The sequence below is a fragment of the Numida meleagris genome, chromosome 3 (genome assembly GCF_002078875.1).
Source record: "Numida meleagris isolate 19003 breed g44 Domestic line chromosome 3, NumMel1.0, whole genome shotgun sequence".
Lineage (NCBI taxonomy): Eukaryota > Metazoa > Chordata > Aves > Galliformes > Numididae > Numida > Numida meleagris.
Window position 1 is genome coordinate 65,850,688 of NC_034411.1, and position 23,223 is coordinate 65,873,910.

A 23,223-nucleotide genomic window follows, 5' to 3' on the forward strand; every position below is an offset into this window, starting at 1 on the left:
GCAGGCCACGTTTTTTGAGCGTTTTTTTTTTTTTCAGCTAAAGAAAAAGGAGGTCTTGAAAACCTCTAATTCCTTTCTGCATCTATCCAAACTCATAAGAAAGCTTTCCAGATACTGTCTATATTTTTGAGTTGTCTCTGCCCTAACGTTCTATTGGAATTGTCTTGGTATAGGACATACCAGTTGATCAGTTCATCTTCCCTGTTTTGTGGTCATTGCCATCTGTATACAGGAAACACGGCAAGATCCATGTCAGGGTGTCTGTAGGGACTTACCCACCATCTCACAGCATCCAAGCTGAGGAGGTAGAGCTTGGTGTTTTGATGCTTGCCCAACCTGTGATGCTGAAACAAGCTTTTCACCTGCCCAGAAAGAAATACTGTACAGGAGAATAAAGATTATATTTGTGTCTGAAATACAGTAGCAGTAACCCCTATTGTCCTGCTCTCCTGCACCTGTTTCAAGATACATGCTGCTCTGCAAGCTTTGGATCATGGTCTATTTTGTGCCACATAGTACACTACACAAAAATATGGCCTTATATATGTATATACATATATATAATTATATATATATAATTGTTCTTTCTCTGGCTAAAATGTTTTTTTACTTCTGTCACAGTTCAGTCTTCCATGAAGCTTTGCAAGAAATAAGTATAATGAATATGCCCCAAACAATGCAGGACTGGCCACATACACTAATAAAAGTCTGCTTGACAAAGAATGAGAGGAAAAGACTTCTGGAGGATACCTAGAAAAATATCTTCCCACAGAACAGAATATAGAAAATACTTTTTCAGAGTATACATTAAAAAATATTGCAAAAAATCTGCCAAATTTTCATTGATATGATTCTCAGAAAAAAAAGAATATTTTCTATGTTTATTTTATTTAGTTCAGGAACAAGCCAGTTTGTGAATTACTGATTTTTTAAAAAGTTATACTGTACTATGCTATACTGGTTACTTACAAAGCTATCTTAATGCAGCACTGTGGGAGAAGGGAAATGCTGAGTCCACAAGAGAAACCATTGATGGTCACCTTCAAAGGCAGGCTGTGGAAGCAGAAACTAAAATATTTCCTGTTCTGTCTCAAATGAATATGTTTCAGTGTTCAATTTCTAATCTTCCAGGATGCTTTGTGGTATGCAACTAACAGCTGTTGTGAGTAGCATTGTTTTTATGCTTACTGTTTTTGTTTCATGTCACACTTTTTTTTCTTTCCTCTTCTTTGCTGTTGGCTTCACTTCTGGCTCCATCAGAGAGAGCTGCAGGTCTTTGCTGCCGCTTAGTAGTCCCCTGTCATAAAGGAATGCCAAGGCTTACTGATCTGTCTGTCAAAACCAAAGATGTCTGGGAAATTCCACGAGAATCCCTACAGTTGATCAAGAGACTGGGAAATGGGCAGTTTGGGGAAGTATGGATGGGTATGGAGCAAAATAATTATTCTAAAATAGCTCTTTGTGTGGGGATTGCAAGATGGAAGGTGACGTGTAAGACATTGTGCAAATCTCAGATTGGTAGGAGAAAACCCTTTGGAATAGTGTCTTTAGCTTTCAAATTCTTTAATCTTGAACTCTCACTGTAATTGATGGCAAAAGAAAACTGAAATTTCGTGTTTCTTTGGAAGGCTTCAATTTTGAGAAATTACCAGCGTCTTACTAATAAATCAAAGTTCACATAGCAATCTACTAATTATACCAATGAGCCTTTTTCTGCAAGCTAACAAAAAAGTCTTTGCCTTCAGTATCCAAAAATCAGTGTTTGCAAATGAACTTTAATGCAGCACTGAAAGAGAAGTCACCTTCTATCTTTCTCAATGCATGCATAATTTTGGATTATAAGTGTGTTTTTTTTTATTAATTTCCTCTCCTATAGAGAAAGCTGACGGTTTGTGTTTTAACTTAACTGTGATTGCTACGAATAATACCCCACAAACTGTTGGATTGGCTAAAGATGCATGGGAAGTTGCACGTGATTCATTATTTCTGGAACAGAAGCTTGGTCAGGGCTGTTTCGCTGAAGTGTGGCGTGGTAAGGCAGAGAATATATTTTGCTTTGGATGGATCTTTTAAGGCCCTCTTGGCTGAAATGAACATTTCAATTAGAGATCTTAAAGCTAAAAGATCAGAATAGCACGAAATGTTGGTTTATATCACCTGAAACAGACCTAAATAGAGTAATCTTTGTGGAAATTCTTTTCATTTACACACTGATATGAGAGTTTAGGGCTTTAAACTTCATTACTTGCACTGATTTTATTTGAGTGGCTATACAGTTGTCAGGTTTTAAAACAGAAGTGATACTAAACTTGTAAAGCAGAATAGCTAACCAGGAATTAATCTGATACGTAGACATTTTTCTTTCCTCATATGTTCTAGCATTGATGGGGTCAAACCCTGCAAACGCTTCCATCCCCTCTCCCAGTTTTAAAGCAAAGTATCTAATACTTTCAAGCTAGCTTTCCCATGCATCCACTTCATTAATTGTTTTGAAATTTGTGTCTGCAGCAGAAGCCTGTAACTCAGTGTAGAGACCAGGGACAATAGAGTCAAGACTTACCCAGTCCAGCTGAACCCACACTTTGAAGTCCAGAAATACTGACATTTTCCAAATCCACTGACATTGTTTTCTGCCCATTTGCCAGCTTTACTTACTACTCCCCTCTCCATGGGCCTCATTCTTTTAATGACTACAAAACAATAGTAATTAAAAAAATATATAAATCTTATTATAGCCATAGTATTGAAACACAATATAGTGGCCATTTAATGAGAGGTGGGCTCAGTTTTGGTGCCAAATTGCATTCTATGTAGCATCTTTAAAATGACTGATTTAAATAAAGAATCACCATATGTTGCTTCTTTACTTCACAGTCACACTGGTGGAGGAGTTTGGTCATTCTTTTTGTTGCAGTGACACAAAGAATGTAAAACCAAAATAACCAGTGGGCTCTCCTGGGCTCTTGCAGCTGTTTTCTGTTTCAAGACTACAGCAAGGAGCATGGCACCAAGTCTCTGAAATTTATAGAATGCAGTTGACCTATTGAAAAAAAAAAAAAAAAAAAAGACAAAAATCCCCAACCAATTATGTTTTATATTAGCATCTCTGGATAACTCTTCTTGTTTTCCGTCTTGAATACCTGTAAGATTTTCAAGTTGATGCTAATACTTATTGGTCAGCTTTACGTGCCATAGATCATAAACTGTTAAAATAAGCTAAAGTAGCAAATGCAATTTAGAAAAAATTCAACTATGAGAAATAAAGTGCCAAGAACCAATACCAAGTATCTGTCAGAAATGGAGAAAATATTATTACAGTTGTGACATTATTTTTCTTAATGTATAGTAAAAATATGTTAACAGCCGTGAAGTATTACTGAATTGGAACATATTAACACAGTAAAAATGGATTAAAAAAATGCACTAAGTAGTAGCTAACCACCTGCGGGAGGAGTTCAGAAGGAGGTCTCTGCTAATAAAAGTTAGTTAATTTTCTATGAGATATAAAAATATCAAAGCACAACAACAAAGTGTAACAATTCAAACTGAAACCTGGATGAGAGAACAAGTTAACTCTTTTTGTTTAATTTTCTTTTTTTAGCAACTGAATATGTTTGGAAAAGTATTTTAAAATAGAACTACTGAAAGCATTTCGTGGTAATAGAATGAGCCTCAGTTTTTTTTAATCAAGACAAAACAAACAAATACACAGTTAATGTTGTGAACACACCAGGTAAAATCCTAGGGTATTAATGTCAGTAATGAAAACTCTGGTTTCATTGAGGCTCGGTTTCCACTACAGTTTGTATAACTGGTGGCACATCTGCAAGTGACAGAGAATGCTCTGCAGGTCTGTGTCTCAGTGTCTCCCTGCAGGACATGCTTTGCCTCACCCACTGGAAAAGATTTTGGTGGCTCTGCTTGAAATCAGAAGGCGAAGCCGCATCCTTCCTAGCTTGTGCATTAGCACTGCTGAAGCAAAGCCTTGCTTCAGCTGTGCTTTGGAGGACTGGGTGAAGCCAGGAGCTCAGGAGCCTGCCTTAGGTGCTCAGGACTTTACTCCAGCATTAGTAGTGGTCACAGCACTTGGCAGTGAGCTGGCAGAAGTAAAAAACCAAACTTGCACTGCACACTTTTGGCTAACAAGCATCTCAAACCTTCCTCAAGCAACATAGTGTGTTGCAGCATGAGTGGTCAAGAAAATGAAAAACAACATTCGGAGCTGCTCCCCCACCTCTTTTCCCCTGCCTTGACTAGGTAAGACAACAGCTGGGAGCTAACTGCACGGAAAGCAGCCCAGCTCATTTATGCTCTGGCAGGTTGCAAAAGCTCACTATCAAGGTATTTTGCATTAGTATGTTCCTGTGCAGAGGCTGAGCCACAGTAACTGATTGTTGATGTGCTTTTAACAAATACCTGCTAGCTATATTTTAGCCCAAATATTCAATGTACTGTGTGCATCTTCTGCTATTTTTGTGCTCATGTGCAGAGGAGTAAATTTTACCCAGTGTATTAATATCTGAAGTCACGTTGTGTTGTTCTCCCGTCCTGTGAAACAGCAGCTCGCCATCAACAGATTGCATTCTATATGGGATGTTTGAGATCCAGACTAAAAGATGCACTGTCATAGTGCTGTGTAGAAAACCAGTGGGGAGAGTCTGGACTGCTTGTAGCTGCATTGAAAGAGAAATACTTTTAAAGATATTTTTAAATTAGCATTTGCCATTTTTAAGAAGCATTTACTATTGCTTGCATTCCGTTTGGCTCCTGTTACTATAGGACTGTGTTAGTGAATTTATCAGCAAAGAGAGCCAAGAATTTTTCTGAACGAGCATAGTTCTGTGCATGTCTGTCAGCTCCAAAAGTCTGCATGAAAACACATAGCTGAGATGCTTCCACCTGGACTTCTGCCAGCTGACAGAGCAAGCTGCTGGGGATCCTGCACCTCCAGGGCTGGTGGCTGTGGCCCTCTCCGCAGGCTCCTGGTAGCTCAGATCCATGTCAGCCCTGCCTCTGAAGCAAGCTTCTGGGAAGCCTGGCCCAGGGACAACCAGAAAACACTAGGAAAGTGATATTTCTCCCTCTTTTCTTTGCTTTCCCTCATGCACCACAAAGAGATCCCAGATCTATTCAGGGCCTCGTGCAGGCTTTTGGGGTCCAGAGCCAGGTGCTCACCCTTCCATGCCCCCTCCCCATGGCCCTGCACCCCAGCACTTCTGGCTTTTGCACCCCTTTGGCTCTCCCTGTCCCAGGGCTGGTGCAGGCCTTGAGGAGCACCCAGCCCCTCGGGAGCAGCTCTGGTGTGTCTTCAGCCATGCTGCCCATTGTGAAATGCTGCAGAGGGGCTGGGAGGTGCAGTTAGGGGAGCAGGAGCCCCTGCGTTTTCAGTCAGCAGCTGCTGGGCTTCCAGGGGTGAGGAGGAGAAGGACAAAGACTCATTTTGGTTTGGAAACAGGCCTGTGTTTCTGAAATGAAATCGATTCAGAATTTGTTGCTTGGGAAGTTTTCTTATATATTTTTTCCTGTAATTCAGAAAAAAAAAAAAAAAAAAGTCAAAATGTCTTGCAAATGGAAAGTTCTGGCTTTAGCCAGTTCTGTTATCCAAATCTGTGAGTGGAGCCATGTTGTTGTCTGGAGTCGTTACTTGTTAGCAGGGAAATGCATGAAGATAGATTTCAGCAATCCCGAGTTTCTTACTCAGAGGAGGTTTCCGTGGACACCACTGGAAGCATTGTCTGAGTAAGGCAAGAGAGATCATGCCCCAGTGCCAATGGGAGTATTATTTTTTGGTATAATAGAAAAAGACTAAAATGTGAGGGAGGCATGGGAGGAAAACAAATGAAAAGGCAAAATATGAAACCACATTTGCAAAAGTAATATTGTGTCCTTGCCAGTTTACTCCTCCGTTACATTAGGTATCAGTCAGAAAAATGAACAGAAGCTATTTAATCTAACTACGTATCTGTGCTTTTAGGTACGTGGAATGGAAATACTAAAGTGGCTATCAAGACTCTGAAGCCTGGCACTATGTCACCAGAATCATTCTTGGAGGAAGCTCAAATCATGAAGAAGCTAAAACATGACAAACTGGTCCAGCTTTATGCCGTGGTGTCTGAAGAACCCATCTATATTGTCACAGAGTACATGAGCAAAGGTGAAGCCAGAGCTGCTGCCATTGATCGCAGCATATTTTTTTTGATGAAGCTCTGAGGGAGATGTGGTGTGATGCGTGAACAGTATGTGAGGAAGGAAAGGGTGAACAGGAAGCTAAATTCACTTCTGGCTTCAGGAGAATTATCATTCAACTCTGTACAAGCCTGAAAACCTAAAATCACCTAGATGCGCAAGCAAGAAACACATTAAGAAAATTTGTGCTAGATTCTTTTCACTTTCCTGTTCTCCTTCCACTTCTCCTTCCCCTTCCCTTTCACCTCCACTCTCCTATTTTTCTTTAAGCTACCTAACTGGTAACAATGTAGTAAAATGAGAAAAAGAAAACTTTTAGCTCCATCAGATCTCCAGCAGGGGTGCTGAGAGCGGAGCAAAAAATCTGCTTGTTTTGGAAAAGCAAAGAAACCAAATAGGAAACGTAAGTTCTCACGGGGAAGTTTCATTGTACATTGGAGGATACACTAAAATTTTCAGTACATTTTTTCAGTCTATTTGGAGTTGATTTTTATTTTCCTGGCAGGTGTCTGCCCACCTCCCTCCTCAGGGGCATCCAAGCACTGACTGACTCACATTTTAATCATATGTCTCAATGACAAGCATGTGCTTTTTCCTTTTTAAAAAAACAATTTCTCGAAAGTCTTCTGAAATACATGATTTGTTTTGGCTTAGTTTACTAGTTTTTACGGTGCCATTTTAAATGTTTGGTTCTGAGTTTGAGGCTGAGGATTTATCAGGGGAGAAAGACCTAATCATCTGTCTTTTACCCTTATTTATTAAACCACTTCACTGACCTTGTTTAAAGGAGACTGCCACACTCCTCTGTTTAAGTAAGATTGTGAATCTGCAGATTTTTAAAAGCTGCAGGAGGAGCTAAGGAGCCTCCTTGCTTTCCTTCTCATGTGGAAGTTATGTGCATATTGCTTTTGCTAAAATCACTTCCATTTGATCTCTGTTTGGTCTTCTCTAGTTTTGCATAGTGGTCTTCTAAAATTCATGGTTCGCGCCACAGCTAGTTGTTTATTACCCAGAGAAGGATGGCTACAAATAGTGTGGTTACTAACTTTCTAAGGCAAATTAGCCTCTTAATGCTAGCACATTTAGATTTACCAGGTTTCAGGCTGACCTTTCTTTTGGAGCAGGTTGAGCTGGGATCTGACTTTTTCCATAGCTTATGTGGCTTGGAACCGGGCTGATGCTTTTTAGCGAGCTGAGACCTTTCGAGAGCAGCAAGTATGCAGTTTCAAAGAGCACTGGAAAAGTGAAGAAAGATCAGCTTTCTTAGTAACGATCAGGAAAATTAAAAACAACTTTCTTTTCCCTGCAGCTTTCTTTAGACTAGTGACATAGACTTCTGCAAGCCAACCTTACAGCTGAGTGAAACAAGTATAGTAGGAGAAGATAATTTTAAAATACCACGTTTTTTCTTTGCTTGCTTTGTGTTTTGTTTTTTTTTTTTCTGAAACTGTCCACTTGAACTCAAAGCATTGTTGTATTTAATATTGCACATCTTGTTGCACCTCTGACCTGATGAATAGCCATTGTTTCCCTAATGTTTCTTTATTGTGTCATCTCTGCATTTACAGGGAGCTTGCTAGATTTCTTAAAAGATGGAGAAGGAAGAGCTCTGAAGCTACCGAACTTAGTGGACATGGCAGCTCAGGTCTGTCTTCAGAGTGTTGAGCACTTAGGTTTGCACATTTCATAGCTCGCAGATGATTGAGTTCCTTTTAAAACACACTTGATGGTGTTTTACACAGGTGGCTGCAGGAATGGCGTACATTGAACGAATGAATTACATACACAGAGATCTGCGATCTGCAAACATTCTGGTGGGGAATGGACTAATATGCAAGATTGCTGACTTCGGATTAGCAAGACTGATTGAAGACAACGAATACACAGCAAGACAAGGTAGGTACAGCAGCAGGAATAGCACTGAGTGTCATTTTTGTGACAGGAGAAAAACATCATTTAAAAAAACTCTCTCTCCTGTGCTTTGGAGTTGCTTTCATAAATCCTGAAGTCATATTGTGTGCTAGCCCAGAAAACTTCACTGCTGAATGCACATCCTCCAGATGATATCGGATCAGTTGTCTTTGTTTCATTTTGGTCAGTTTTTAAAGGAAAAGTAATGAATGGGAGCACAGGTGGTTGAAGTAACAGTAAGGATGAGGTCCTAGTGGTGCCACAACAAAGCTGATACTTTACTTACCATGCTAGAAAGCCTGAATGGGGTAATCCAGAGCAGCCTATATCAGCTACTTCATTAATAGTGTGCCCTCTAGCTTTTCTTAACCACTATCAACATTGCTGTGCTATTCTTGTATTCTTTATTTCGACTGTTCAAAGAAATCTGAGAATCATGTTTTCATGCAATAGAGCTGTCTCTCTGAGAACTTAAAAAGTTACTTTAACAGGAAAGCCATTTGCCAGAGTCACACAGAATTCTGGGCACCACTGACCACTGATACGCTGTAAAAACGAATCAAATAGTATTGTAGCTTTTTAAAAAAGCATGTGTGCGTGTGTTCAGACTGAGCCATGACACAGCCTCTTTGTAGCTGTTCTTTATAAGTCATGCTTGGTTGTCAGATGTTGATCCAAGTTTGCAGAGCTACAGTTTTGTTCTCTTTCTGCTGGCAGTACACTGGTAGTGCTTGCTTAATATGTGTCGGTAAATACCACTCTGTCCATTCTCAGTTCTGAAGCCAGCGACTGCCTCATTAAACCGTGTTTCATGTCATCAGAAAGCGAGGGTCAGCTAAACACGCCTTCATAACCTACATTTACTCCTTCCTATGGCAAGGTTTTTCTCTTAACTGAAGTCCCTCTTTTTAGCAGGGTTTTGCCTTTAGCTCTTAGGAAAGAGCTAACCTCTTTCTGTAACTTTCAAGTGCTGACAGAATGAGGCAGAGGGTTTCCAGAAAGCCGTCTTCTTGCCTGGGAGCAGACGTGCTCCCACTGATCACAGCCCTCTTTATTGCTCTCAGCAGCACCTAGCCACAGGGATGGGGAATGCAGGCTGCATCCACGCTAACAGTTGCTGGCTTCATTCAGGAGGCAAGCCCTTATTATTTTGTGGGGGTCTTTAAGGAACCTGTTGTAGGTACTAATGCAGAGCTAACCGTTACTGAGTGGAACCTGAGGGTGAGAAATCCTCCTTGCTTGCAAAAATAGCTTCATGTCATTCCCTCTAGAGTAATAACAGTGCAAGCTCTGCTCAACAAAAAGCTGCCTCCTGCCTCCTCCCCTCTGCAAAAGAAGAGTTTATCTGGAAAAAGGCAGGCAGAACCATTCTGTAAAATGGCTTTGAAATTGTTTTCTATATTATCTCCATTTTTGTCTGTTTTACTGCCATGCTTTTTGTTCCCTTTGGAAATGGCCCAATGTATAGTTTGACATGACTAATTATTTGTTTGCATAGACAAGTATGTAACCTACTTCTGGCCAAATCTCTTCAAGCCCATGATCCCTAGGAAATCCTCTGATGACCTGTTTGCTTCCTGGTTTAAATCTCTCAAATAGTTTTGCCCTCTTTATGTGTTAGAAATCCTTGAAAACCTGCATGAGCAATGTTGAGGAGAAGCTCAGATTGTGTAAGACCATAAAAATTTTTGGATTTTCGGTGAGAAATCTTTGAGCTACAGAAAGTAAAATGGCAGGACTAGCAGGGAGAGGGACCATAGTGGTAGATATGCCCAGCCCTTCTTCCACTGTGAAATCGCTTGTATCATGGAAAAAGCAGCTGAGAAAGGAGGAATGGCTTGGCCTTCTGCCTGTGTCACTGACACTGAGGAGACCTGACTCCAGTGTGCATGGTACTAACTTGTGGTGCACGTGGGGAGAAGTCACTCAAATTTTTCATACTTCAAGGCAATAGACTGTACTTCTTCCCTGTTCTGAGGTCAGGCTGAACTCCTTCGGGGCCACAGAAGACTTTGGAATGGGGACCCAAGGAGCTGTAATCACAGACATCTTGTAGAAAGGTTTCCCCCCTTTCGGTAATTATTTTTTCACCTTTTCTTAATTGGTAACTTGTTTCTGGGAGGAGTGCATTTCTGGCCAGGCAACCTACTCTCAGTTTACTTTTCACTGCAATTCATCTGGCTTCCAAGGCAGGTGGGCAGCAGGGTTGAGCCTAGGACCTTTAATTTATTGAGGAAGAAACATAGCTTCTAAAATGCCACTGGAATTTTTCTCTAAGTGAAATTCAATCCTGTTTGTTCAGTCCGGCTTTGGTTTTGAGCACTGCTTGGTGGCGACCACAGTATCAGAAGGAAACGGTTGTCTTTGCTTGTTTCCCATGACCTATTACTTCAGCCTCTGAGGGGATGCATCTGGGGACCGCTCTGTTTATCTGGCTGACCGCTGCTTCACTGGGAATTCTGACACGGGAGGAGAACCTGGCTGGCGGAGGGAAGGGGGTGGGGAGCGCTGCAGACTGGCAGCTCCTGTGGGAGAGAGGAAGTGTTTTGCCTTATGAAATCTGAAGATTAAAGCCTTCGGTCACTCTCTTTGCAGCAATCTTCCTCCTCATGGCTTGTAAGTGAGTTAGCAGAGAGCTTGTTGTCGGCCTGGGGAAGGGCTGGCTTTCTCCGGCCTTGCTTGATCTCCAGCTCCCTTCCCCCCCCTGTCACTTTTGTCTCCGATTAAATATTTTGAAAGGAAACAGATGGGGATGCTTTGAGCTCCAGCGGGTTAGAGTGCAGGATTCCTGAACCTGTGTGGGTATTACTCAGCTTGGTGGTAACATTTTACCAACCAGTTTGTTTTCTTTTTGGTTTGAACAAAGGAGGTCTGACTGCTCCTGATTTAGGAGAGGTAAATAAAAAGCAGTTCGTTGTCTGCGCTGCCATTTCTCAGCAATTGGCAGGAAGGAAAGAGACAGTCACACCGCTAATGATTTAAAGCATGTGACTAGCAGCTATATGCTGCCATTAAGTAATACACACCAAAAGAAGTTCTTGGCTTGTAATGAACATTTGGCTCCTCTTACTCTTAGAGGAAGTGAGTAATCAAAGGGAAAAAAACATGCTATTAAAGTGACGCCCATTTTAAAGGCTACAGCAGTGAACTTACTGCAGTCCACCCCATCAGGGCTTGGTCCTTCTGGCTGTCACTGTTGCAACATCTTTTTCCCCCCCCACAGCGTTGGGCATATTCAGTCTTGTGTCCTTCCATAGCGATGATGCCTGTGTTAGCCTCGCAGGGCAACCCCTGACACTCTTGGTGCTCTGTGGGATGGAGAGAAACTTCTCCTCAACTCCAACACAGGGTTCCCCATACAGCTCTGCTACCCTGCACTGATCTGGTTCACAGCTCCACAGGGTCTGGGCCAAGCACATGGCATTGCTGTCCTGAGTGCTCCACAGAGCTGCCAGGGAAGAGCTGTTACTATTCAAAGCTGTAGCAACTGATACAAATTTAAATTGCCTTAAAAAAAAAAAAGAGCAGTTATTTTCCAGGCAATGTTTCTACTGCATTCACTGGCAGGGCTTGCAGTAATGCTGCTCCAAGCACACATGAAACAGTAAGAATCTTTCTGATGCCTTCCAGAAAAGTCAGGTCTATTCTGGGAGCTCTTGTACATGTTTGTAAACTTTTGGATCACTTTTGCCTCCTTAATGCTTAGAAATATCTCCTTCCTGCCCTGCTTAGAAACTAGTGGTGCTTCTTATTTTTGTTTCCTCGAAGAGAGCAGGCGCTATTTCCCCCTGCCAGGCTCTCCCCGTGCTCCCAGTTGATGAGAGCGCTGATGTTGGCAATTGGTTGCTCCACTAGCTGCAGTGCCTGGGGCTTTGCCCTCACTCAGTGCCCCGGAGCAGGCAGGAGGGACAGCTCCTGCTTCTCAGCAGCAACCCCAGATCCTGGAGGAGTAGCAGAGGTGCCTTCTGCCCCACAGCAAGGAGCTTTACTGGGTCAGGGGAGGGCTAGGGCTATGTTTGGCCCACCCACAGCTGTACCTCTTGTTCCCCAATTCCTGGGGAGGGATCAGCCTGGAGAGCCCCTGGCTCCTGATGTCTTGCCACACTAGTAATTTCACGTTAGTTCTCACAGCACAAAAAATGCAATTGCGCGATCCCTCCCACACAGCACTCCCCATCGCCTACCGAGGCTGACTCGTTTCCTGTTACATGCTTACTTCAGCATTTCAATTTTACCCTTTGTAGCTTTCCCTTTCCAGCCTCGGGAGTGATGTGGTGCTGAGCTGTGCTCCGCAGCTGTTCACCCAGGGGCTCCCATGCTCATAGCTTCTCGCACTGGGGGTGCTGGGCTTAGTTTTAAAGGTAACAACAGGCAGCAGCTTCGTAGCATTTCTGGGAAATGCAGCAATGACTCTGGGGCGTGAATTGCAGAGCTTTCTGGTTTGTTGAGATTGAGATCTGAACAACAGAGCTCTGAGGGATTTTCGTTGGCCTCTGAAGAAGCCATGCTAAGAGCTGCACATTGGTGTTGCTCGGTTATCTCGGCCCCCTCTGCTCCTCATCACAAAGCCTCTCCTGGGGCCGAGGAGAACCTGAAGCAGCAGCAGAGGCTGCTTCCTTTAACTCACCAGCTCCCGGGTGCGAGTGCTGGGACGGAGCAGGGCTTGGGCTCACAGAAGTGCTCCAGGGCAGGGCCGGCATCTGACCCCGCACTGTGCCTGAAGCCTTGGCATGCTGCACATCCATGCAGCACAGAAACCCAAAAAAAGGCTTTTCCCTTGCTGAAATGTTTCAAAAAGGCATGGAGATAAAAGCCACAAAAGAAGATCTCGCTCTGGGGCAAAGACAGGCTATCCTGACCTAGGAATGCGGCATGCGAGCAATTTGTACAGTTACTGACCTGCTAGTTTGTAATACAGTGTGTTCCAGCAAAAAAAAAAGGAGAGATCCCTCCCAGTGATGTAAAATCTGCCTTGAAAGTGGCAGATAGGCTGCCTTGTCAGCTGCGGTAATTTGGCTTATCAGATTTATTAATATGCTTGTCAGTAATATGCATTTTATCTGGTGATCTGATGCTGTAATTTGTGTGCAGCACGAAGTCAGCATGTTTAATAAGCTGGGCTGGGGCTGCTTTTCCTAACCACCGCACTGGGGACAGGGTGAGCACAAGGGGCTGCACCAGGAGCCATGCTGCAAGGGGAGCAGCACTTCGGCTTCGGAATGGTGCTCAACACATTTTGGGGTTTTTGTGTTTTCAAAGCAGTGCCCTGTGTCTCCAAGGCAAGGGGTCCATTTAGTCAAAGTGTTGGTGTGATGCACGCTGCATCAGCGATGCTGCCAGCTGTTTGAGCTCCTGTAGAAGCGCATGTAGCCTGTGGTGGTGCTCAGAGGGTTTCTCTCCCTTTGCTGTTGTCTGTCCTTGTTCTAAGCAAGCTGTGTGTGATCTCTTAGGTTTATGGCACTGCATGCATTGAAACTACAGTGGTGAGAACTGGCACATCCTACCTGGTCTCTACTTTCTCTGACTTAGGGCTCTGATGTACCAGTTTACTATGGATGCTCTTGGACCATCTGGCCTCCAGCATGCCTTGCAGGGCAGGAAAACCAGGAGTCAGGGCTCCACTAGTGGACTCTCTGCCAACCTCTCCTTCCTCTCTTCCCCATCAATACCTTAAACCGAGGTTCAGGAAACACTGCAAATAATGCAGACAGTGATTTTTGTATTAATTGGTCTAGACAGGACCCCTGATGCAGAGGCAACATAGCAATGCAACAAGTAGTTACCCTGCCATCAGAAAAATCCACAGCACAAATTGTTTGTTTTCTCCAGCAGTGGGGTTTATACTGCCCTAGCTCTCAGTAAAAGTGATGTGCTGGAATTGTGCCCCCGCCTTCTCACCTAGCTACCTTGCTTCCTATCTTCCCATGACCCCTCGACACACCATATAGTCACCTCCTCATACCACAACAGCAGCAGGGTGAAAACACTGGGGCAGTTGACCCCAAGGGAGCCTGAAGAGATTTCTTTCCTCCAAAGATGACTTTTTAATACTGCCTTTCTATCTGAGCACCAAGAACAGGGTCACAGAATGGCTGAGGTTGGAAGGGACCTCTGAATGAAGGTCGCCTGGTTCAGCTGGGAAGCAGAAGGGCTCAGCCTCTCAGGGAAACACAGCTGATCAAAAACAAAACAAAACAAAAAAAGGAAGAAAAAGAAAAAGAAATTGTTGAATAAAGTATGAGCAACAAGTGAACAAGCAAATCTTCAGGCTTGGTCATCTCACATGTGACCAAACCCTATCCAAGCTTTCAGGCTGCTAACAAGCCTGGAGCTACTCATTCAGTTAGAATAGTATTTGTTTTCTATCCCAGCTGCAACGTATGTGAGGACAGAGGGACATTAGTCCTCATGTTCCATGTTCATGACATGCCCGCAGGCCTAAGGAACTTGACCCACAGATACATACAGCCTGCAGGTTTTCTGGGGATTGGAAAGTGGTATGTAGCCCCAGGATCTGCCAGTCCCAGCTCATCCAGCCCCACAGGGCTGCCAGTGCTGTCAGGCCAGGGTCAAGGACAGGAGTTCCATCGATGGCAGGCTGCTGCAGAGACCTCAGACATCACAACCAAGGCGGACTTTAAAGAGAAGAGGTTCTGTAAATTTTGAGTCTTGTACGCCAAGATTATTATTATTATTATTAAGCTGGGGAGACTGAGGTCAAAGCTGAGCACAAGAATTGTAGTTCCTGCCTGTAGATCAGCTACTGTAGATAGAGAAGAGGCAGGCTGTTTGAAAGTGAAGAGACACCCACAAATCCTTCAGCACCTTGGTAAATCTAACCACTGATGTGCTGATGCTTAACTAGCCTTATGTCCCTAACTTCAGGCATTAGGGATTTGAAGCTTTCTTTATCTTACGTCTTTTTATATAGGAGGACTTACTTGAGCATCAGCAATTTTCACTAGAAAAAACGTATTTGTTCCTGAGTAATATTCTCTCTTAGGATCAATTACGTGTAGTGTAGGAAAAAAGTTATCACATTTAATGTTTTACTAAGTAAGGGAATGAGAATTGCCACGTCTGCTTTGTACTCTTGGTCCAACCCAGATTGCAGCATAGAGCAGAAGTACAGAGTATTGAGCACTGGATGTGGTGGAGGAACAGTGTCAGCAGGGAACTGTAAACAGTGCCATAATTTAACTCCCTGAGAGTGATTTGTCCACGTTACAATTTCCACACTCATCTTGAAAGCTAAAGGAGCTTTTATGAGAGGGTGGTGAGAAGTCAAAGTCAGTATGCTTCAAAATTTGAGAGTTTGTCACTAGGGATCCACAGTAAGCAGCGCAACTCCTTTGCCTGTATGTTAATACAAGGCACCAGGGAAATGGCTGCATATTTTTTTGTACATGCTACGAGTTAATTATTACCACAAGACTTTTCTTTAAAGTCATACTGAAAATATTTTCCCTAAGAAAACAGTAAATGATTGGAAAAGCAAATAAATCAGAGTTTAAAGGCTTGTTATCTTACCATCCTTACCACAACTGGATCCTGCAAGCCCTGATGATGGATGAGCACATTAGGCTGCACGTATTTAAGGCACTACAGTCTTCAGTGCCAGGAGCTTAAAGTACACTGTCAAGTTATAAATCACAAGCCACAGTTGTGCCTTGACATCATTGCACTCCAAGCATCTCAAGTGGCAATCTTATATTTAAATCCTTGCATGTTTCTAATGAATTATTATGTTTGTTTTTAATTTATGTTTTTACCATGTTTGTTTGTTTTGCATTTTGCTGAGCTTGAGCTGGGAAACTGGGAGGTACATTTCTAATAAATCTCACTTCTATTCAACATGTTGTATATGACTTGCAAATATCACAGAGAAATGTTGATTTGAAACATTTTGGGAGAAAGAATATCTATTTTATTGAGCTGATTGGATTTTACGCCTTTTTTCTTTTATAAAACTTTAAATCTGAATTAAAATCTTAGCCCTCTCTTGGGACAAACCCACCTTCTTGCCTGCTAAGACTTTCCTTCTGCCCTGCACATTCCACCCAGCTGTCCTCTGGGAGCATACCCCATGGAGCTGTTTGTTAATACTTGTTCCGTCAGCCTGCAAGTGTTGCAGAACAAAGCAGTCACCTGCAAACTGGTGCTTTGATTCCATCGCTATTCTGTTTAAGACTCATTTCTTCTTTCACTAGGTGCAAAGTTTCCCATTAAATGGACTGCACCAGAAGCGGCATTGTATGGAAGGTTCACAATAAAGTCGGATGTGTGGTCTTTTGGGATCCTACTGACAGAGCTGGTAACAAAAGGAAGAGTGCCATACCCAGGTAAGAAAACCATCTGAGCCCTACATGACTGCAGGGAAAGGGTGGGAACGAAGCCATATGCTTACACTGTGTGTTATTTACAATGTGTGCTTATTTTCATTGGGCTCAAAGAAGGACAGATATCATGCAGAAGTTCTGTGTATGCTTGGAAGTGGTCCTGACTGAAAGCCAGTGGGTGTTGGTCATGAACAAGCGGACAGGAAATCCAATGTACTCATTTCTATGTTTTTAATTGTTTTCAATTCATTTACTTTCTAGCAAAATAATGAAAGCAAGGTAAAACAACTGCATACCAGAGAAAATGATTCACCACATTTGCATTCCCTTTAAAATACCAACAAACTCCCAGAACAGTGTTACTGTATTAGTTCTGTCAGCCTGGTTCTTTACAAGGTCTGATAACTGTCTGAATGTCTGGTATTACCAAATCACCTTTTTACATATTCTTAAATTTCAGTCCTTGTGTTACACATGGATGGAAAGGAAAGAAAAAAAGTGTGTAATGTGCAGGCCAGAGCTCACGGCAGGGTCAGAGAGGGGCCAGGTTCTCTGCATGGGGGAACTGGAGGCCCTGTGACTCTTTGTTGAAAGCCTGCCAAGTACCCCATGGATTAAGATTTGTAGCTGGGGTGATTGGACCTGCCTGTGAAGAAAGAGCTTTACCTTCTGCTGCCTCCTCTGAAAACTGTGGACATTCAGGTGAAGAGGAAGGGGGTAAGGAGAAAGCAGTGCATCACATGGAAATGAATTTAATCCCTACATTTACTTATTACCACGGATACTAACAACAGAGCATCTAGCTGGATTTTTGCTTTTTAATTTCTCCCTAGGAAAGCTGAGCTGTGTGCACTGCAGCTGATTTAGTAGAAAGTGTCCTAGAGCAGTTCCAGTTTGCCAGTCTTGCCACTACCAAGCAGTCTGACCCATAAATCAAATGCAGCAGGAAAAACATCAAGGTGGAGTTCAATTTATCCTGTTGTATCTCACGCCACTTCAGAAAGCTAAGCTCAGCAAATCTGAACTCCCAGAGTTTTTCCAGAAATTTCAGCCTTACCAGCAGCCAGCAGCTGGGAAGAAAATATGGGAACTGGAAGGCTTCTCATGATCAGCAGTGAATTTTACAATGACTGGCAGAGAGCAGCTTAGCAAAGCTGTGACTGTGCCAACAGAATGAAGGAACAGAAAGAAAGGCGATGTGTTTCTGTGGGGTGGATGAAACCCTCTGCCCTGCACTTCCCTGTGTTGTTGAAGAACAGAGGGTGTTGCCTCTGCACAGAGTGTTTGTGTCAGTGTCTGGGACAAAGGTCTTCTTGCTGTGAGGATTATCAACAGTGGCATGGCAAACAGTGATTTCCAGGGGGTTATTGAGGGTTAAATGAGTCATGGACTGCGTGCAAAGGTCAAAGATAGAAAGAAGATGTGTAAGACTTAGCTGATAGGGTGAGCAAAGAGCCTTGATGGATGTAGGAAGAGGATGCTCCTGGTCAGTACTAGCAGAATGGATGTAGAGAAGCTCTTGCTAGCCAGGGCTGAGTTAAGGCTTGTTGTTTTGTTGTTTTTTTTTTTTGCTGAGTTCTACATTTATGGGGCAGCAACGCATAGTGACTGGTCTTTTATCACATGATACACACATACACACAGGAAATAATACTATTGTAGGCAAAGGTGACTGTCTAAGCCCTGTGTTAGCTCATAGGTCCATAACTGAACACTGTGTTAGCCTGGTCAGTAGAGGATATATACATTTCCCAAGTGTTCCTTTCTCTCCCTGTGGGAGAAGGAGGCCACTGGATGCGCGTTTAGGTGCTTGCAATATATGACTTCTTGTTCGATCCATGACAGAAATCTCAGGCCTGGTCTGTATCCTGAAAATGTGGACAGTTTTATTACGTGGCAGTCTGAACACTTCAAAGACAGCTAGCAGTGTTTCTCCTCTTCTAGCACTGTTCTACCCCTTCATCCCACACTGCATAAAGCCCTCGCATGCTGAAAATCCTTCCGGTTCATTCTCCCCTGGACATGCTAGGAAGACATCAAGTAGCTAAAAACAACTTTTTCTGACTTACATGGTACAGAGTTGGCAATTCATAGAATCACAGAATCATAGAATCCTTAGAGTTGGAAGGGACCTCTGAGGGCCATCTAGTCCAACTCCCCTGCAATGAACAGGGACACCACAGCTAGATCAGGTTGCCCAGGGCCTGATCCAGCCTCGCCTTGAAAGTCTCCAGGGATAGGGTATCAACCACAACACTAGGCATCCTGTTCCAGTGCCTCACCACCCTCACTGTAAAAGATTTTTTTTTACTGGCTGGTCATGTACTTTCTAGGTTACACCTTGCCTGAGCTCTACAGTAGGGTCCTTCCCCCTCACCATGGCTCCCACCCCTGCTCAGCCAGGCCTTAACCATTCTGGTGATCACCATCACTCCCTCTCTGTCATCTTTACCTAAGGTTTTTCCTGCCTTCACGTCATGGCTTGCATGAGGAGGAAGAGGTGGGTGTTCAACCACCCCAAGAAGCAGGACTGAGCCCTATTGTGACCAGCAATAGGATCTGAGGGAACAGCATGGAGCTGTGTCAGGTGAGGGTCAGGGTGGGAATGAGGAAAAGATTCTTCACCGAAGGGTGGTCATAGCCCCAAGCTGCCAGAATTCAAGTATCATTTGGACAACATTCTCAGACATAGTGCTTGAATTTTGGGTGGTCTGGTGTGGAGCCAGGAGCTGGACTTGAAGGATCTTGTGAGTCCCTTCCAACTCAGGATATTTTGTAATTCAGTAATTCTATCATGCAGCCTAGTTCTGTGATGGTAGCTGTGCCTCCAGGGCACAGTACCTCATGTCTTGAAGAACCAGGCATTGTTTTAAGCTTGTGTAGGAGGGAGGAACACAACAAGGAGGACACAAGGAGAAGGCAGGCAGTTTCTAGGAGGGGAACACGACTAGTGAGTGGAGCAGGACTTGGCATTCATTGTCCTCCAGATTTCAGCCAGATGAATGACCTTTTGGAAGAGAGGCTGGAGCAGAAGTAGGACACATGAACAAGAAAGATTTTACTGGCAGAGGTGAAGATCAAGCACTGCTCCCAGACCTTGTAGCTCCCACAGGCAAGAATGACTTTTTGACAGGTGTCCTCGTCTTCATCCTTCAACCAGGCCTGTTTCTCTGTCAATGGACATAATGATAACGGACTGCTGCAATAACAATGATTTCTCATTCTTTTCACAAGACAGCAGATTGAAATCAGCAGCTATCACAGTCGTTCTGGGTGTTGAGGTTCTATTCTCTCTATCACAGTGGGGAAATAAAAGCTGGACATGTGCAGAAGAGGAGCCAAGTTTAAAAAGTAATCTGCTTAGTAAACCTTTTTCATTCTGTTTCTTTCCCTTTGCACAAATTCCTCTTGGATCTTAGTATCTTTTTAATTGAGTTTAAGAGTAGGAGGCTGCATTTCTCTAGCAGTAGTCAAAATTTGATTTTATTTTTATTTGATGTTACCTTTTGCACAGACAAAATTCTCAGCTGCACTAAACAGGCATCTTTGAACTCACTCCTTCTGCCTTTTGCTGCGCTTGTCAGACCAAAAGCATTTTATGTTTTATGTCCTGTGTGACAGCAACCATGATAGTATTCATACTGCTGCCTGCAGCCAGTTGGTCTTTGAGTCCAGACTCCAAGCAGGGCTGCAGGCCATGGGGAGCTGTGTTCGGCCTCCTCATCACTGCAGGAGGCTAGGGCCAGAAGGGTAGGGCCAAGCGCACATCACTGACCCAGTGTGATGGGTACCATGGTCATGGGTAGTAGATAAGGACTTGAGAGAGGTGTGTACTCAGCACATCACACAGATAAGCTTTGGTGGGTTCCTGTGTAAGCAGGAAAGTTCAACTCACAAATGCTACAGGTCAAAGTTGCAACTCTTATTACAAGGAAATAATATATATTTTTTTAAATAATAATAAAAGATTTTGATAGCCTTGATTTGTGGGTGTTTTGAATGTGAGAAGTATTTGGGGGATTTCAGGCCTTAATTTCTAAATGAAGTGGCGCTGCTGCCCAGGGAAATGGTGGAGTCACCATCCCTGGAGGTTTTCAAGAAAAGGGTGGATGTGGCACTTAGGGACATGGGTTAGTGGGCGTGATGGTGTTAAGTCTACGGTTGGACTAGTGGTTCTCAGTGGTCTTTTCCAACCTAAATGATTCTACGATTTTATGAATTCCAGATGTTTAAAAATTGTTACTATTTTTGCACAGTAATAATTAAGTTCATATTAATCTGTTAAAAAAAAAAACAAAACAAACAGCATTATGCTTCAAAGGTTGTTTTCCTTTGGGAGCAGCTCTCCCATTTCCTTCAGTACCATATCATTTGTGGGTATGGAATGCTACCCCTGTCTGAGCCCCACACAGCATCCCTCTCCTTTCACCTAGCTTTTCTTTGGGGCTGCTCACAGAATTCAAGAATTCTGCTTCTAAATCAAATTAAACAAAACCTGCAGATTAACCTGTGGCTGTTTTACCGTGCTCTCTGAGAGCACCAGCGTGACCCAGCCCCTATGGAGGACAGCACACTTTTACCTTCTTAAGTGTACTAGAGATATGCGAATGTTTCCAAGACTGAAGAACCTGTGAACATGAGTAGAGGCAAAACTTTGGATCTGGAGAATCTGAAATACCACATATCAGAGAATGGACAGCAGCTAAGATGTTGTTTTAAGAATCCAACATTAAACATTTGTGTCTGTACTAGCTTGCTCATTGGACTGAAATTATACAGTGGATGTTGAAGGAGTATAATTCTCAATCCAACAGAAGAAAACAAGAATAAGGTGGCTTAAAATTATCACTGTCCTCAGTGGACTTCATGTTGCCCAAAGTAATCTATATAACATAAACCTTGGATGTGGGTATGCTCCCTAGTTCCAGTACTCTTGTTTCTTGTCCTCTGCAACAGGAGCATTGGCTAAGCCTGTGTTATTTGCTGTGTTCCATCCAACCAAATTCTAAGTTTTTTTAGCCACAACTGGAAATTTTACATTCCCTTTTATATCCTTGTAACTCTTACTATTGGAGTTTTTCTAGGAGGATTCGAGCTGCATTTCATTTCTACCCCCAGTTTATATGGGCTGTAGATTTTTATTGTACTGAGCTTTAAAGAGGCCATATACTGCAGCATCACACAACTATTGGAAGTTTCAATAATAAAACTGGATGGTGGGAGGTTATTTCATTTTTCATTTTCTCAGGGACAAAGTAACTTGTGGAAAATCCATCTTTTGGAAAGGGGATGCTTCCTTTTTGGCCCAAATGCTAGTTCTAGGAACATTATGAGCACAGACTGATTTTCAAGGAGGTGAAATAGTCAGTAGAAGAACATTGCCAAGTAGTTTATTCCACAGACATAAGGTGTTTTTAAAATAAACTTTTAAGGCATCTAGAAGCCTATTGCAATCAGAATTTCATCTATTATTTACAAAAAGAGTTGAAACTCTCGGGTATTCATTAGGAGAGAAGATTGTACAGGCCACTCAAATATTCTCTCTGTGGTGTTAGAAGTGCAGATACAACAGGCTCCTGCTATCAAAACAGGAACACTAAAACTTGCAGGATAAGATAAGCGAATCCAGATAATAGGCTTGTAAATATAAATAGGCCTTTTAAGCAGCAAAAGCATACCTAAAACACTGCTGTTCGTCCAAATCTGACTAATAATGCAAGCGAGATTTTGAAAAAAAAGAAGCATTTGAAACTCTTTGTTTAAATTAGTAGCACATGTCAAAGGCAACAGATTTTTTTTTGGCAGAAGGATTCTGCAGCCCTTGCTGGACATGTGAATTCCAACAGGGAACATGAAGATTGCTTGATTTAGCTTCATATCTGGATTTCACTGGGAGGGAGGGGAAAGAAGAAAGGAAGAGAAGGGCGTTTTCCTGGGTAATACCATGATGAGCAAAACCTGGCTTCATTGTCTTTCCAAGGACACAAATGACTGTGGCTCCAGGCAGCAATGTCTCCTTTTTTCCCTATCCTTTTTAAAAGAAAAGGGAAGTGAAGAGCTCTTTGTCTTTTCACTTTCCCCCACCCCTTCCTCAGGGTTTTTCTTCCAGAGTATATTTTGTTATCAAGTTTCAGAGTGTGCTTGCAGCACTGAGTAATACACTGGATAAAATACCAAACATTTGATATCTTAGAATAACAAATCAGTTGGGAAGGAGCTTTCCTGCTGATGTTGCTTCCATCCATGTTGTACTTACAGGAATGCTGCCAAAAGAAAAACAAGGAATCCAGTTTCTTTGGAGTTTAGGTATATACAGTAGATAAGTTACTTGGTAACACTAATTTTCATAGCCTTTTATATTTAAGGGAAGCAGTGCTTGGACTAAGCTCTTAGCTCAAAATATGAAGTAATTCATACATAAAAACAGTGCTGGTTTTGGCTCAAAACACAAATTTAAAAAAGCTATCAGTGAGAACTCAATGTGAGCAAAATGCCCATTTTTATCTTGTAGCATCTCACAAACAGCAAGGCCAGAAGGTTTGGGCTGATGCTTCCTTTGGGTTGGTGATGACTCACAGACCACTAGCACTCTTTTGCAATTTAATGGAAAAGTAGAATATGTTTGAAAATGTTCTACTTAGATCACAGAATCACAGAATGGCTTGGGTTGGGAGGCACCTCAAAGATCATCCTGTTCCAACCTCCTTCCATGAGGAGAGTTGCCAATGATGAGGAGCATCCAAAAGTTTGTTCTGTGTGCGGCAAGCTTTTCTGGTTTGTTGTGAGC

General features: G+C 42.7%; 1 protein-coding gene across 9 annotated transcripts in view; it reads left to right on the forward strand.

The window, feature by feature from the left end:
- Nucleotides 1-23,223, forward strand: part of FYN (FYN proto-oncogene, Src family tyrosine kinase) — a 131,816-nt gene that overhangs the window by 103,521 nt on the left and 5,072 nt on the right. For 7 of the 9 annotated variants that reach the window (XM_021392965.1, XM_021392964.1, XM_021392962.1 and 4 more), the window contains 5 exons: nt 1,261-1,425; nt 5,975-6,154; nt 7,755-7,831; nt 7,929-8,082; nt 16,308-16,439. In XM_021392965.1, coding sequence (XP_021248640.1) covers nt 1,261-1,425; nt 5,975-6,154; nt 7,755-7,831; nt 7,929-8,082; nt 16,308-16,439 — 708 coding nt within the window. Of the gene's footprint in view, nt 1-1,260; nt 1,426-1,876; nt 2,033-5,974; nt 6,155-7,754; nt 7,832-7,928; nt 8,083-16,307; nt 16,440-23,223 lie in introns of all 9 variants that reach the window. The other 2 variants (XM_021392970.1, XM_021392969.1) reach the window with 2 other exon arrangements.